The 13,427-nt window shown below is 40.3% G+C and overlaps 1 protein-coding gene across 31 annotated transcripts in view; it reads right to left on the bottom strand.

The window, feature by feature from the left end:
* LOC137299590 (guanine nucleotide-binding protein G(I)/G(S)/G(O) subunit gamma-7) overlaps positions 1–13,427 on the bottom strand; it is a 250,750-nt gene that overhangs the window by 166,091 nt on the left and 71,232 nt on the right. For 13 of the 31 annotated variants that reach the window (XR_010957935.1, XR_010957939.1, XR_010957942.1 and 10 more), the window contains one exon: positions 7,039–7,089. The exons of the other annotated variants lie outside the window; for them this stretch is intronic. Coding sequence is in view for 4 of the 13 variants with exons in the window: in XM_067968446.1 (XP_067824547.1) it covers positions 7,039–7,089 (51 nt within the window). In the remaining 9 variants the exon portion in view is untranslated. The remainder of the gene's footprint in view (positions 1–7,038; positions 7,090–13,427) is intronic. 31 annotated transcript variants of the gene reach the window in all.

Genomic DNA, 13,427 nt, shown 5'->3' with positions numbered 1-13,427 from the left:
GCACTTTGGGACATCCTGAGGTTGTGAAAGGCACTGCATAAATGCAAGTCATTTTTTTTCTTTAAAAAATAAACAGTCAAGTAGATGTCAATGAGATATCGTCAAATGGTCATAGAGTATTTGGAATTATGTACAATATGTAGATTAGCTACTTAACATTTTTGTAATTGGATCATTTTAATATATTTTTGCAAACATCTCATTTTATACTTTCAATTATATATTAAAAATTTACAAAAAATTTATGCAAAGAATTAGATGCAAAAAATTAGGCATTAGCTGTTAATATTTGTAAATAAATACAAATTTTAACTGTCTCCAGGTCAGAGTACACAGCTGAAGCATTTACGGTGAAAACCCAGTGAGCAAGGCACAGTGACTATAGTTAAGGTCTTCCTGTTGCCAGGTATCTGAGGCAGCACCTTCCACATACATAGCTAGCCTGATACTGTTCTGTAACTTGGTGTAGAATGTGACCTTTCCCCAGGAAGCAATGCTCTTTCATCCACTGGGAAGGTCAACAAGGCCAGTGCAGTCAAATAGGGAGCAGAAACTAGGCTGGAAGCACAGGGCAGGATATAGAGATGGAAGCCTGAAGTTGGATGCAATACATTTATAGTTATGTGGCTACAATGGACCAATGAAATGTCAATGGACATACAGGACAATTTTTTTTAAAAATACAGATTTTGTCTGCAAAACCTAATTATAAAGCAGGATTGTTTGTGCAATGAAAATACATGGTCTAAGTGGAACGATCCATTTGCAACATCTGTGATTTCATGTCTTAATAGATCCAAGGATTTTTTTTTTGGGCAGTCATTAATATGGGAATAGATGTGCACTGTACTGCTAGGCCTAAAAAGGAAATAACCCCATTTATCACAAGAAGTGAAGTCATAAATACCAAACTTACACACAGACTAGATTACTAGAATGATTCAGGACTCATATGCTTTTGCATTTCTAACACTGCAGAAACATTTATAATTTTTCTCTTCAGAAATGGTTTTAAAATGGTTCTGCCTTCCACATTAAAGTGATTATATATAAAAATAATCCAATTGTGGTAGATTTTAGACCACTTTGCCATGCAAATCAAATAATCCTTTTTAAAAGTCTTCAATGACTTCCAGTAAAGTTGACCCTCCCCAACTTGGAAGATGGAAAAATTCCCTTTCTGTTCCACAAAACTGAATTTGCAATATATTGCAAATCCACTGGAGCTCATGTGACTCGACTCACATTTGTTTCTGTGCATGGCTCTGCTATCTGTGAAAAGCATGACTAATCATCATGTGAGACCCCGTGTCCCAGAAAACTCCTACACTTTCCTTCAGAAACTACTCTAAGGAAAGAAAACACAACATAGACATGATTTCACCTCATTGTCTGCCTCTATCAATGAAGTGTCCTCTCAGAACCCAGCTGCACAGCAATTCAAAGCATTGTATTGAAGTTACTAATATACAGCACTTTTAAAGCCATTAATTGACATAATTGTTGTTTGAGCTTTTTACTATAAATAGAAACTTACTGTATCACACATCACGTGCAGTATTTTGCCATTAGGAAAGGAAATATGACTGTCACTTGTGTTGCAATAAGCCTTTTTTCAGACACTAGGGACCAACATTCCTGAATTTTAACAAAAAAGTAGGTGCAAGTAGAAAGCGTCAAATTGGAGGTAGAAAAACACTAATGATCTATACATCTGTGTTTAATATTGCTCTTAAGATTCCTACCTCTCCAAAAATAAGTTAACCAATATCAGAAAAAAAGTGAGGGGAAAAGAGCTGACTTTAGCTTGCTAAGCACCTTGTTAAAGTCATTGAGGAACACATGCAGCTTCCTTCAGTTGGCGTCAATGAGCTTACTGAATAGGAAAATTTCAAAGCATCACAGCAGTAATAAAGGAAATGGTATACAGAGGCACTTTTTTTGCAGAATGTTGATGTTGTAACTATCGATGGAAAGTCACATCACAGCAGGAGGAGGAGTGGGAAGGGCTGCTTGAGCAAAGGCCTTCAATGAAAGCAAGATATTATCTTAAGCAGTGGCATACCGCAAGAATCAGCTGCCTGGGCATTATGGAGGAATAGTGCACGGGCCGGCTCAGACTCAGTGGAGAGTGATACCTGGTCCATAAAAACTTGCAGCTACAGTCAGTCATCTGCAATACATTATCAGTGGCACCAGAGGGTCACCACTGTCCTCAATTTTAATGCAACTAGGGCCTTTTAGGTACCTACAGAGAACATTTCAAAAGTGAGACACTGTCTTTTGGACAAGTGATGACTTCATAAATCAGATTGAGAGTAAAAGGTTAATTATTTTTTTCAATTGTGCACTGGTAGTGATGTATGTGTTTAATTTGGTGCATTTGTCTCGAATGCTGGAATTTCTCTGTACTGGTTGTGCATGTGCCCTACTACGAGGTGCTCAGTTGTAGGACTAGCACTGGTATATAGCTGCAAATTTAGATGGTGAACTACAGGGTGCCCAGAAGGCCTGCTACTTGTGAGCGTGACTAAGTCTGATGTATTATCAGTGTCTGGGTTTCCTTTGCTTTAATTACTGTGGGCTCACTTGTGGAGGGCATTATGTCAGAATTGCTGCTAACCTGAATGACAACCAACTGCTCTTTGCTACTCTACACGTGACTGCTAGAATGCATCTCCTTACTATGGTCGATCTGAGCACCATGAGATCGTGGAGTTCCTCCTCACAGTTGCCTGTCATTGTCACCAAGTGAATTGAATCCAGCCGTCGCTGCATCTTGGAATTTGGACCCCAAAGAAGCAGTGGGAGCAAACATGAGATGCTATTACTGTGATTTCTACTGAAGATAATGTCACGTGTTCACTGGCAGACTAAAATCCAGAATATTGTTCCACAACAGCATTTAATGGAGATAACTGTGTATCTGGATGTTAGACTTCCACATTAAAACTACATTCTAATCATATACAATGGGGCAAGTGACCACTTCATTCCATCCTGCTGCTGGACCAGCCTCTGTTACAAAGCAGATCCACAAAAGGTCTGTATTCCAATATAACTCAGATGGGGCAATCGCTGCAGATCTCCTTCCTGCACCACAAGACCCTCAATCATTACTGCTACCCCTTCCTCACCAATGCTAAGTGCCTCACCTTACGATTCCCCAGAATATCTACTTCTCCGAAGCATATGTATATGTGATGGTAACTACTTCAAATATGGGTTGTGATGGCTGGTACTGCTTTTTGAATTCAGCTGCAAGATGACTGTTCACCTTGCTCTATGAAGAGAGCAGGCAGTACATCAGTAAATAGACACATTTACCCATATGGGCACTATATTGTTATTACATGCCATATTATGCATGCTGACATAGTCATTGCCTTTAGACATATTAGAATATCATGTATACCACAAATTTTGCACTGTCCTTCAATCTCAAATGCACAGCCACTGCCGTCAAAGTTCTCCTTCTTGAAGATGTTAACAACAGGTTGCTCATAGTGTTACTGGTTTATGGTGTGGGGGTCTCTATCTGTTCTACCCTGTGCCCCCCCAATTAAACACAAGGGCAATGGGGAATTGATGAATGGTGGTTTGGTCTATGGAAATTTCCTGCAGCACATACTCTCTCCCATCATAGCTTGATGAATGTAATTTGCATAACCCTGTATTTGCATTCCTATTCCTAATACAATATCTGCTACATTGTTAATGTTTTTGTCACTATACCAGTTTTGTATACTACAACTTAATGTACATACATCTTTGTGTTCTTTAAGTTGTGTAACTTATCTTATTTCTAACATTCTTCCTAGTGGTTCTTTCCAATTTGACTGTCAAAAAGAAGTCCTTGTGATGATTCGTAACAGAGTTCACTAGGACTTGCAGCATTTGTTTAGTAAACTATGATTTCTTCTCCTTGCAATGAGTCCTTTTTTAAAACTATGACTGCATAACCCACATTTGGATTAACAAACTTTATCATTTATATTGGTTAAGCAGCCTGTTAGCTGCTTGAGAAACATTAAACAATGATTGGCTTTAATCACATACAAACATATGTAAATATATAAATAAGGGCAAGAAAAGACCATCAAGCCCACCGTATGGCCTACTCCTGCTCCTATTTCTTACGTTCTTACTCTATCCAGACAATGGCACAACATCATACATCATTTACCCACCCTCTAACCATACTATCTTCCAGGAGAAGAAAAAAGAAAAACTTGATCAATTTAGGAAAAATTCTACGAAATTATTCACAGACTTCCTAAAGCAATCAAGCAAGCTCCATGAGACCACACTTGCCCAAGACTATCACAGCGCAACTATAGCAACTTATCCCCATGAGTTTATCCAATAGCTAATTTTGTGCTCCTAGGAGATTGTAGCTAGTGTAGTCGTTATGCCAATAGACTACAATCCCACCATGGCCAGTTATGAAACTTAATTCGATAAATCTGGTAATGTATGAGCTAGCGTTAGGAAGAGGAACTACGAAAGCTACCAGATTGTTGTAAAAATCCAATGTCCTTCGGGGAACAGAACTCGCCACCCCTATCCGGTCCGTGATTGCAGTCCCATACTATGTGGTTGACTCTTAATGTCCTAAGGTGATGGAGCAAGCCATTCAGTCGTCAGGTTGGGCAATAAAATTGCCCTTGCTGGTATCCACCACATCCTGAAAATAAATGAAAACCAACCCAAACTCTCCCCATGCCAGGGCCTAAGCTCCTTCCTATGAGATAGTATGACAAACTTTCCTCATTCTGAGCAGTTGTTTATTTGCTGCTGCCTGGTGTTACGAGTAATAAACAGTGTATGGGGCTGGGCACACCTAATTTTATTGGAGCAAAATCTTGAAGCTCTGGAGAAAAACTACTATCTTCATGGGCAGCTCCACTCATGTGACAAGTTCATCCATGGCTGGAAATAGCCAAATCCAATCCTTATCCTTGTGCATATTTATGGCTCTTGTCTCTAACTCTTTTTTTTCAGTCTGTGGTTCTGTCTCTATCACTTTGGCTGAAAATTCCTCTCTCTCTCTACAACTTTCTCTCAGGCTCTCCCACCTAATGTGTCTGTGCATCTCTCTACTCCACTCCCTCGGTCTGAAGTCGTCTCTTTCCTAGAATCTGATTTTTTTCCCTGTCTTGCTTGCTTGCTCTCACGTGTACATCTCAGTACCTTCAAGTGTCTGAATTCTTTCTTACAGAGTCTGAACACTGGCTGTCTGAAATTCTCTATCTCCCTCCCCCATGTCTGAACGTCTCTCACCTACATCCCTATCCCATCTTTGACAAAATTCTGCAAAGTTGTCCCTCATTGCCCTCAGTTAGGTAAAATTCCCAAACCACCATAAAATTTATTCAATCAGTATTTCTTAAACAACATAGATCACTCCTGGCATTGTTCATGGTAAGTCTTTGGGTACGGTGTCTCAACTTTGTGTTGGTGGTTCTCTCTCTTCTTTCTCATTTCTTTACCCCACTTGCTCCTATCTCCATCATTTGCAGAGCATCATCCTGGTCACAAACTACCATGTCCCATTTGTTCATTTCTGGATGAGTGTCTTACCACCAGCGCTCCCCATGCCTCTCCAGCTCTTGCATTTCCTTCACCCTTTCACTTCTCCTATTCTCTTCCCCTGCTTTCTCCACCTTCCCTCACCCTTTTGTTTCTTCACCCTTTCCTTCATTGTAGCCCCTTACCATTTTCCTCTTTTCCCCTCACTGTTGCCTCACTTGCCTTTTCCTCTCCCACTTCTCCCTTCCTCCTCCCATCCCCTCATTGCTGCCTATTGCCACCTTCACTGATTTGCTCGTCTCCGATCTTCCCTCATCACCTCTCCATCCTCACTTGTGGTCCTCCCCTTCCTCACTATTTCCATGTCCTTCTTCCCCACCCACCCACCCCACCCTCTTCCTTGCTCCTTGCCTTTAGCCGACTCCCCTCTCCCCCACTTCAACTTTCCCCTTCTGGCCATTTGCTCTGCTGTTCACTTTTTAAAAAGCACTCGTAGCACTTAGAACGCATCTGGAGTAATTTTAAACTATACATCCTAAACATTATAGTGGCCAGGATTCCAGCCACAAAAAGCATCCAGCGAGCCTGAGGAGTGGCGGCAAGCAGAGGTGGCAGCATTAGCAATATAAGCACTTCTGTTAGCCTAAGCCAGTAAACTATCAAAGAATAGTTGATGGGTTACTAACAGCCGAAGTCAGGGTGCACCACACAAAGAGGGTGAGAGACTACTATTGTCCTGCTACTTCTTGGGGCTTCGGGCTGATGGGTTGTTCCTGTGCTGAAGGGGCAAGTTGCTGGAGGGAGAAGTCAGCCCGAACTAGATACGCTGTTTGAGGATCCACTATGCATACAACTTGCATTTAAATAGCACATTTAACGCAGAGGCGGAATCAGAAATAAATGGGCACTAAGCCAAAGGCGGCCGCACTGGAAAACTTAGCCAAAGAGGAGTAGGGTTTTAAAGGAGGAGAGGGAGGTGGCGAGGTGTAGGGGCTTAGGCAGGTAATAACAGGGCATAAGGCCTAGGCGACTGAGGGCACGGCAGCAAATGGTGGGGCATGGAAAATGGTCAAAAGGCCAGAGTCAGAAGAATGGAAAGATCGGGGGGGGGGGGGGGGGGGGGGGGGGGGGGGGAGAAAGAGGAGGAAGGAAGGAAGTCGTTGTAGGGCTGGAGGAAAGAAAGAGAAAAAAGATGAGGCCAAAATCATCGTTGATCTTATACTGCTAATTTTCACCTGTGCAGTCATAATTTGAGCTGAATGCTACCTAAAATTAGTCTTGCAAATATTTTGATCTTCTAGTTCAAGTTATTTTCTACCCCTTTCAATTTCACCCTCTATTGTGCTTCATCATGGAATGGCAAGATGCACATGTGTATGCGATTCCCCCATGGCAGTTTAGCAGGTGAGCAACTTTGGGCTGCCTGCTTGTGCCTCACTAAGCATTTTTATTCACTAAATGTGGGTGACATTGGCAAGGCTGCATTTATTGTTCATCCCTACTTACCTGAGGCAGTTGTGGAGGATCACCTTTTTCAACTACAGCCGTCCTTACAAGCTGAAATTCAAAGGAAAAGCAAAAGAGAAATAAAATCTCAAAAGGGTATCCTTCCACCTCATTAATTATTGAAATAGGGGCAGGAGGGGTAGAATGCTGAAACTGCCATGCTGGGGTCCTAGGTTTGACCATCATCCCCAACCAGTGAGTTTGAGCACAGATAGTTTGCCTAATAGAAATGGAACAAGTCTCAAAGTGGGGGATGGGGACAATGAAGCAAGAAATGGGAAAACCATCAAAACCTAGTCCTTCCCTGCAAAAAACACAGCTCCAATCAGCAGATGTGCAACGTAATGCATTTGTGCAGTATGAAACGGTATTTGGCCAAGGAAGGATTCAACCAGCAGACATCATGGGGGTATGAGGAAGTTTGGGGGAGCAAAATTTGTAAATTTTATTTTAAAAACTACAGTGATGTAATTGAAAATCAATTATACACAAGATAATTGCATTGTTGTTTTATTTTATTTCATAATCCTGCTGCACATTTTCTTTATTTTGCAAGGTACATATATTATTTCATGTCTTTGATGTAAGAGCAGCTGATCTCACTTCAAGAGACTGAACTTTTGCCATACACCGTACAGACGTGAGTGCGTTCTGGCTATAAGTGCATAAGACGATCAGCACTGTAATGCCTTGTAGGTTAATTAAGTTCTCACAGGAAAATGCCACTTGATTTTCAGCACTGAAATTTATTAGAGTTTCAAATTTAAAAACAATAAACTTCCAGATCTGAAGAATTCTGATGTGGATGAATGCTTACCAGCAACTGGATTAATACTTTAACAAACTTATTTGCTACTAAAGACATAATTCCTATTGCAACCCCTGGTCTGGGGCCGACACCAGATTCATCTTTGTTACAGTTGTGCAAAATGAATGAGGGCTGTAGCAAATAAATGAACTAAACACAATAAAGTGGCTACAAGAGAGTGGGATCTTTCATTCCCTTTGTCTGATTTGGATTTGAAAGATGTGAATCTTAAACCTCTTTATACTAAAGAACCACTTCAAGTAGGAATGATTCTGAAATACCTTTGACATCCTTGTGCTGTGGAATCTACTCTGTTTATACTGTGGAATGGATTTCACAGCACTAGCAGCAATATGTGCAATAGTGCCATGCACAGTTGTCTGAAAGTAACGAATTGGAATTAAATTTTCCCAGTGATTCGGAAAGTCTGTATCCAAAAGTGAAAGGGAAAATCACTGACTGAAAAACATGGCAACCATTGGTGTTTGCAGTATTTACATTTGCCAACAAGGGTGCTGATCCTTCCGAAGGCATCAGGGAAAACAAGAGATGATTCTCAGCACCTTGAAAAGCATCAGCTCTATCTCATTCACTTTGCCAGTTGTGGCGGTACTGTACTATAAAGGGGTCTCAGTAATTCATGTTGTTTTGTATGTAGAAATGGTAAACTATAGTATTAAGATCACCAGTTTCATAATCTGTGCAGTAACTTAAGGTTTTATCACATGACAATTTTGATGGAGGAAACAGGAGCTCTACCAGAATTATACTTACAGCTGTTTCAGGTTATTTTTGTTGTGTACAGTACATTCTGGAAATCCTAGACAGCAAAGCTGAAGTGAAATTATTAGCTGTCAACAGAAGTTTTAAATATACTGCAACTAATATTTGATGTTTCTTATTTGGGATTGTGAGACAAGAATGCAACAAATCCTGGCATTCCTAAACTATAGAGTTTAGGTGCTTCCCCCAAGGGCTGAATGAGTTCAGGTATTTTCCAGTGTATAGCAGTGCTAGGACACAGACCATGAAGTCCTGGGTTTGATCTTTGGCCTGTGCAGTCGGCTGATTTCATGCAAAACAACAGTTGGGGCACTACAATTGGCCTCGGACCCCTGGGCTAGAGACAGGGAACATTATATAAAGAAAAAGATTGCTATCCACTGTCCCCTGCTGAGAAAGTGTCCATGTGAACATCAAATGAGTTCAGGGTCAAGCTCTGTTGCGATGTCCTCCATGATATAATAGCATGCCAACACACTATTTAGGCTCACACAGAAGAACAAACACTTGGCAAGGCACTGAAAGGTAGCTGACACATATATAATTGTACCCTGCATACATTAGCACCTCAAGGAAAATTGAGGGGAAAAAACATTTAACAAAACTTTGAGAAATTCTTCACTTTGGTGCACAACTCATTAATGGTCATGCTTGAAACCATTATGAAAATAATTCATAGACTGAAAATCAACTCATTACAAAAAGCCAAAATTATTTTTAAGCACTGGCAATCGGACATCAATGCAGCTCTTTACGTTTGAATGCTTACAGGAGAATGGGGAGGAGATTTTTGCCTTATGCATTGATTGTTGGAAATAATATCCAATTTTATTAACTTACACCCTTATATCACATATAATAAAGACTTCATCTGGATTTGAATGTTATTTAGTTTGCAGTTCTGTGTAGAGGGCTACACGTAATATGCATGTAGCATAAATAGAAAGAGCAGAGAGATTCTATCCAAATGTCAAACCACATGTTGATTTAATGTTTAACTGTTCTGCCCTTTGAACTCAGTTTTGATAACAATTATTCACAGCAAGGAACAATTTAGGAATGTGAAGAATGTAGCATTGTTTGGATGGTGTTAAGCAGTTTACTGGAAATTTTAGACAGATAATTGTATGAACAAACACTTCTCTACTATAATATTACTATGGAAATGGCCCCTCCCCAGCCTCTTCCGAGGCTAAAGTTCTGCAAAATGTTTCGTGTTCTGCAGAATCTATTCTCAATAACTGCAAAAGTGCACTTTTGTAAAGAAAAACTATTGCTGCACATGCATATCACTAGTCATGGTTAAAGGGAACACTTGTTCAAGGTGGCAGCACCATGTAAAAGATTGCACAATGGATCAATAGTACTTCCCCCACCCCGCCTAAAATCTTAAGTCCCTCTTCCCCAAGTCTCCATGATACAGGATACGGCACCACAAAGACCCAGAAATGAGAGAGAGTGGGCAAGGGAACGGAGAAAGGCTGAAACCAAATGGAAAATTAAGATGAAAAATTACCGCTGGCAGAAGTGCTACTCACCACCACTTCAGGAAGCAAAGTCACACCTGTGGATCTGTACATACACAAACGATGGCTTGTACATTACAAATGAGGAGTCAACTGCAAACATTGGCTGCACTTGTAAAGATAAGCAATCCAATCTTTATTGTTGCAACAATTTGCACTCATAGCATCTTTAGAAATAATCTAAAACATCACAAAGTGCTTCACAGAGGCAAAAATAGTCAGACACTAAACAGCAGTGGGAGAAAGGTTAGAAGCACTAGATGAAGACCGAAGTAGGGATTAAGGGGGCTTTCAAAGATGAGTGGGGGCGGGGGGGTGGAGGAAAAAAAGAGATGGGGCAAGGCAAATGGGGTTATGGTCTGGCATCTGTCTGGCCCACAGTGGATCTCCATTCTCCAATGAATCAAATTCAAAACCCTTGTCCTCTTCTATCAATCTCTCCATGGCCTTGCTCCCTACCTCTGCAATATTCACCAGCCCTGTATTCTCTCAACCATATCCTTCCTCTGATATTGCAGATGTGGGGCAAGCTTCACTGATGGCCTCGTGGGTGAAGGCAAGTGTAATACTAGAAGTTCCTAGGCTTGATTCCATGTCTGCAATGTTCGTTGATCTCAGCCAAAGCTGCATTTGGTGTATCCAATTGACCTAAATAAGGTTTTTTTTGTGCATGATCATTATCCAGTGAGCACATTATAGTTGAGCTAAAATCTGTTCTCATCCAGACTTTGGATGAGAACAGATTTTAGCTCAACTATAATGTTCTACATAGGTGAATAGCGCATCAACACTCACACATGAAGAATAACTACTTACATAAAAGGTACTATGTAAGCTGTTGCTGTAACCTGTAGAACCGTGGTGCATAAAGGTCAGCAGCTACAGAAGGAGTGTGGAGAAAACAGCCCCTCGTCACCAATTTTCCCCCTCCCTCCCCAAAGACATTGATTCAGTTTTGGGGTTCAGTTCCATGGGTATCAGCTGCCCTCAGCAGCTACCTTGTTGATCGAATGTGCAGCAAACTATTTGATCTTTGCGGTGGGGGAGGGAATCCCAGCCCAGTTTGATACTACAATTGTACTGCAATCTAGACACTGTTGGAATCAGATGCAAACCTACACCTTACTATTCCAAAGTGTAGCAAGCATGCAGTCTTTTGACATCACCCACAGCACAAAATACATGTGCATTAGGCAACAATGATTTTGGGGCTGAATAACATTATATTTCAGTATACAAAATGTTATTTTTCTTTTTTCCCCCCAAATAGGAAAATAGACAATGGTTTTCAGGTTGTGACTTGCCACAAAATGGCTTCCATGCTGTTTTTGATGCCTTCCTTAATTCAAGACAAAAGATAATGAGCTTTTTAATACAGTAACTGCAATTTTGCACTTCCCCCACCCTGCATGTGTTGACTTAGAAATTGTGTAACATTTAAACAGATATGTTCTCAGAATCCTTCATCATTTAAGTGTCGTGCAAGGTTAAAAACACTGCTTGGAATTGTGTTTGTACAAGTCTAGAACAGTGTCATTAAATGTAAATTTACTGGGTAATATTACTCTTGTAGACCTTTTACAATTATAGAAATTGAAGTATGATAAGCAAACAAAATTATAATACAATGCCTTTCCACTGATGCAGCTGTGTTGAACATAAAGAAATACTAATTTCTTTTTTGCTTAATTTCCTTCTGAATTTAGACCGTTTTTTGTATACAAATCAGTAGATTAATGTGTTCACAGCACAGGAGTTCGAAGACTCAGGAGATTTTTAACAAAAATATTTTCCTTCACTCAGCACCCGTAAATACACAGCATGTTATGACTTGATCCTTGCTTCAAGACAGTTAGCCATAAAATTAGAAATTCTGTACAAGCCATAGCAAATTTGTAGGAGGAGAGGTTGATTGATGGATACTAGTTTGTAAATTGGTGGCGTCTTGTCCATCAATAAATGTTTTTATTTCTCCCCTCTGGTCTTGATAGAGAATGGCCTTGGATGAGGGGCCATATCCCATATGTAAACCTAGACCATGGAGGGCATCACTGCCAAGCCCAATCCTGTCCTCATCCAGAACGCATGCATATACTTTTCAGCACAGCTTACCAACAGCAAGAGCAGGAACCCACACTTATTCTTCTCCTGCCTAACCCAGGAGCACTAAAGCCAATTGTAGCACTCCACTGTTGCCCCAGATGACATCAGTGAACTCCGTAGACATTTGGAATCAAACCAGGGACCTTTTGGTCAGTACTGTATAGAGATATAACAAGTGGCACCTTTACAATGAACTTAATTCGGTCTACGAGTCACTAACTTTTGCTCCCATTCATTAATTTGTAAATCCTTATGCAAATTCCTAGAAATAATACCAGCAAGGAAAAATAAAAATAATCACTCACAATCAAGCAATCCGAACAAAACTAAGGAAAGGTAAATTCAATTCAAAATTTTCTACACAATGCTGATCCATAATATAAATTTTGCATAATGGCTTATAAACAGCAATAAACAAGTGCTATTTACATCTAGTATGTTTGGTTTATTGCTTTTAAAAAAAACTGGTCTTCCAGGAACTTCACTAGAACATTTCCCTCAAGCAAATCTGTCAAGTGACTCATTCAGTTGGCTGTTCAGTCTCTTTCTCTCTTCTGCACCACCACCAGCCCCCCACCCCCGAAAAGTTGTTCCATTCTTGCATGCACCTTTTCTTCAGGCTCCTCCTTTCTCATTCTTGCAGTTCTTGATCTCTCCCAACATTTCTTCCTCTAAATTGCAAGCTATGCTATTTCCATCTTATGATATGCTTGAAGTAAAAGACTTGGGATTGAGAATGACAAACCCTAGTCCTGCCATTGTAAACAGACCCAAATCTTACCACACTGGCATTGTGCACTGGAACACAAACTAGACTAAAGCGGATTTTAAAACAAATTTGAATCAAACCTTGTACTAAAGAATTGTACGGGTTTCACAGTGGTACAGTATTAGAAATGCACATTTTATGTAAATTAACTGCATGGTGCACTAGAATTTTTTTAAAAAAAACATTTGATAGTTTTTATAACTAGTTCAAGCAGTGATTTTGTGGCATGTTGGCACTGCTGCATCCCATTGTGGGATGGTTTCCAAAGCACCTGTGGCAAAACTACTTGCACTTTTCATTTCTGGCTCCAAACCTTCCCAATGGTTAGAGAAGGTCCATACAGGTCAACAATGTAAAAACTGTGATTTATGAAAATCAGTGAAAAAGTGGCATGTGGCAA

This window comes from Heptranchias perlo, chromosome 29 (genome assembly GCF_035084215.1).
Source record: "Heptranchias perlo isolate sHepPer1 chromosome 29, sHepPer1.hap1, whole genome shotgun sequence".
Classification (NCBI taxonomy): domain Eukaryota; kingdom Metazoa; phylum Chordata; class Chondrichthyes; order Hexanchiformes; family Hexanchidae; genus Heptranchias; species Heptranchias perlo.
This window is presented reverse-complemented; position numbering and strand designations above follow the sequence as displayed.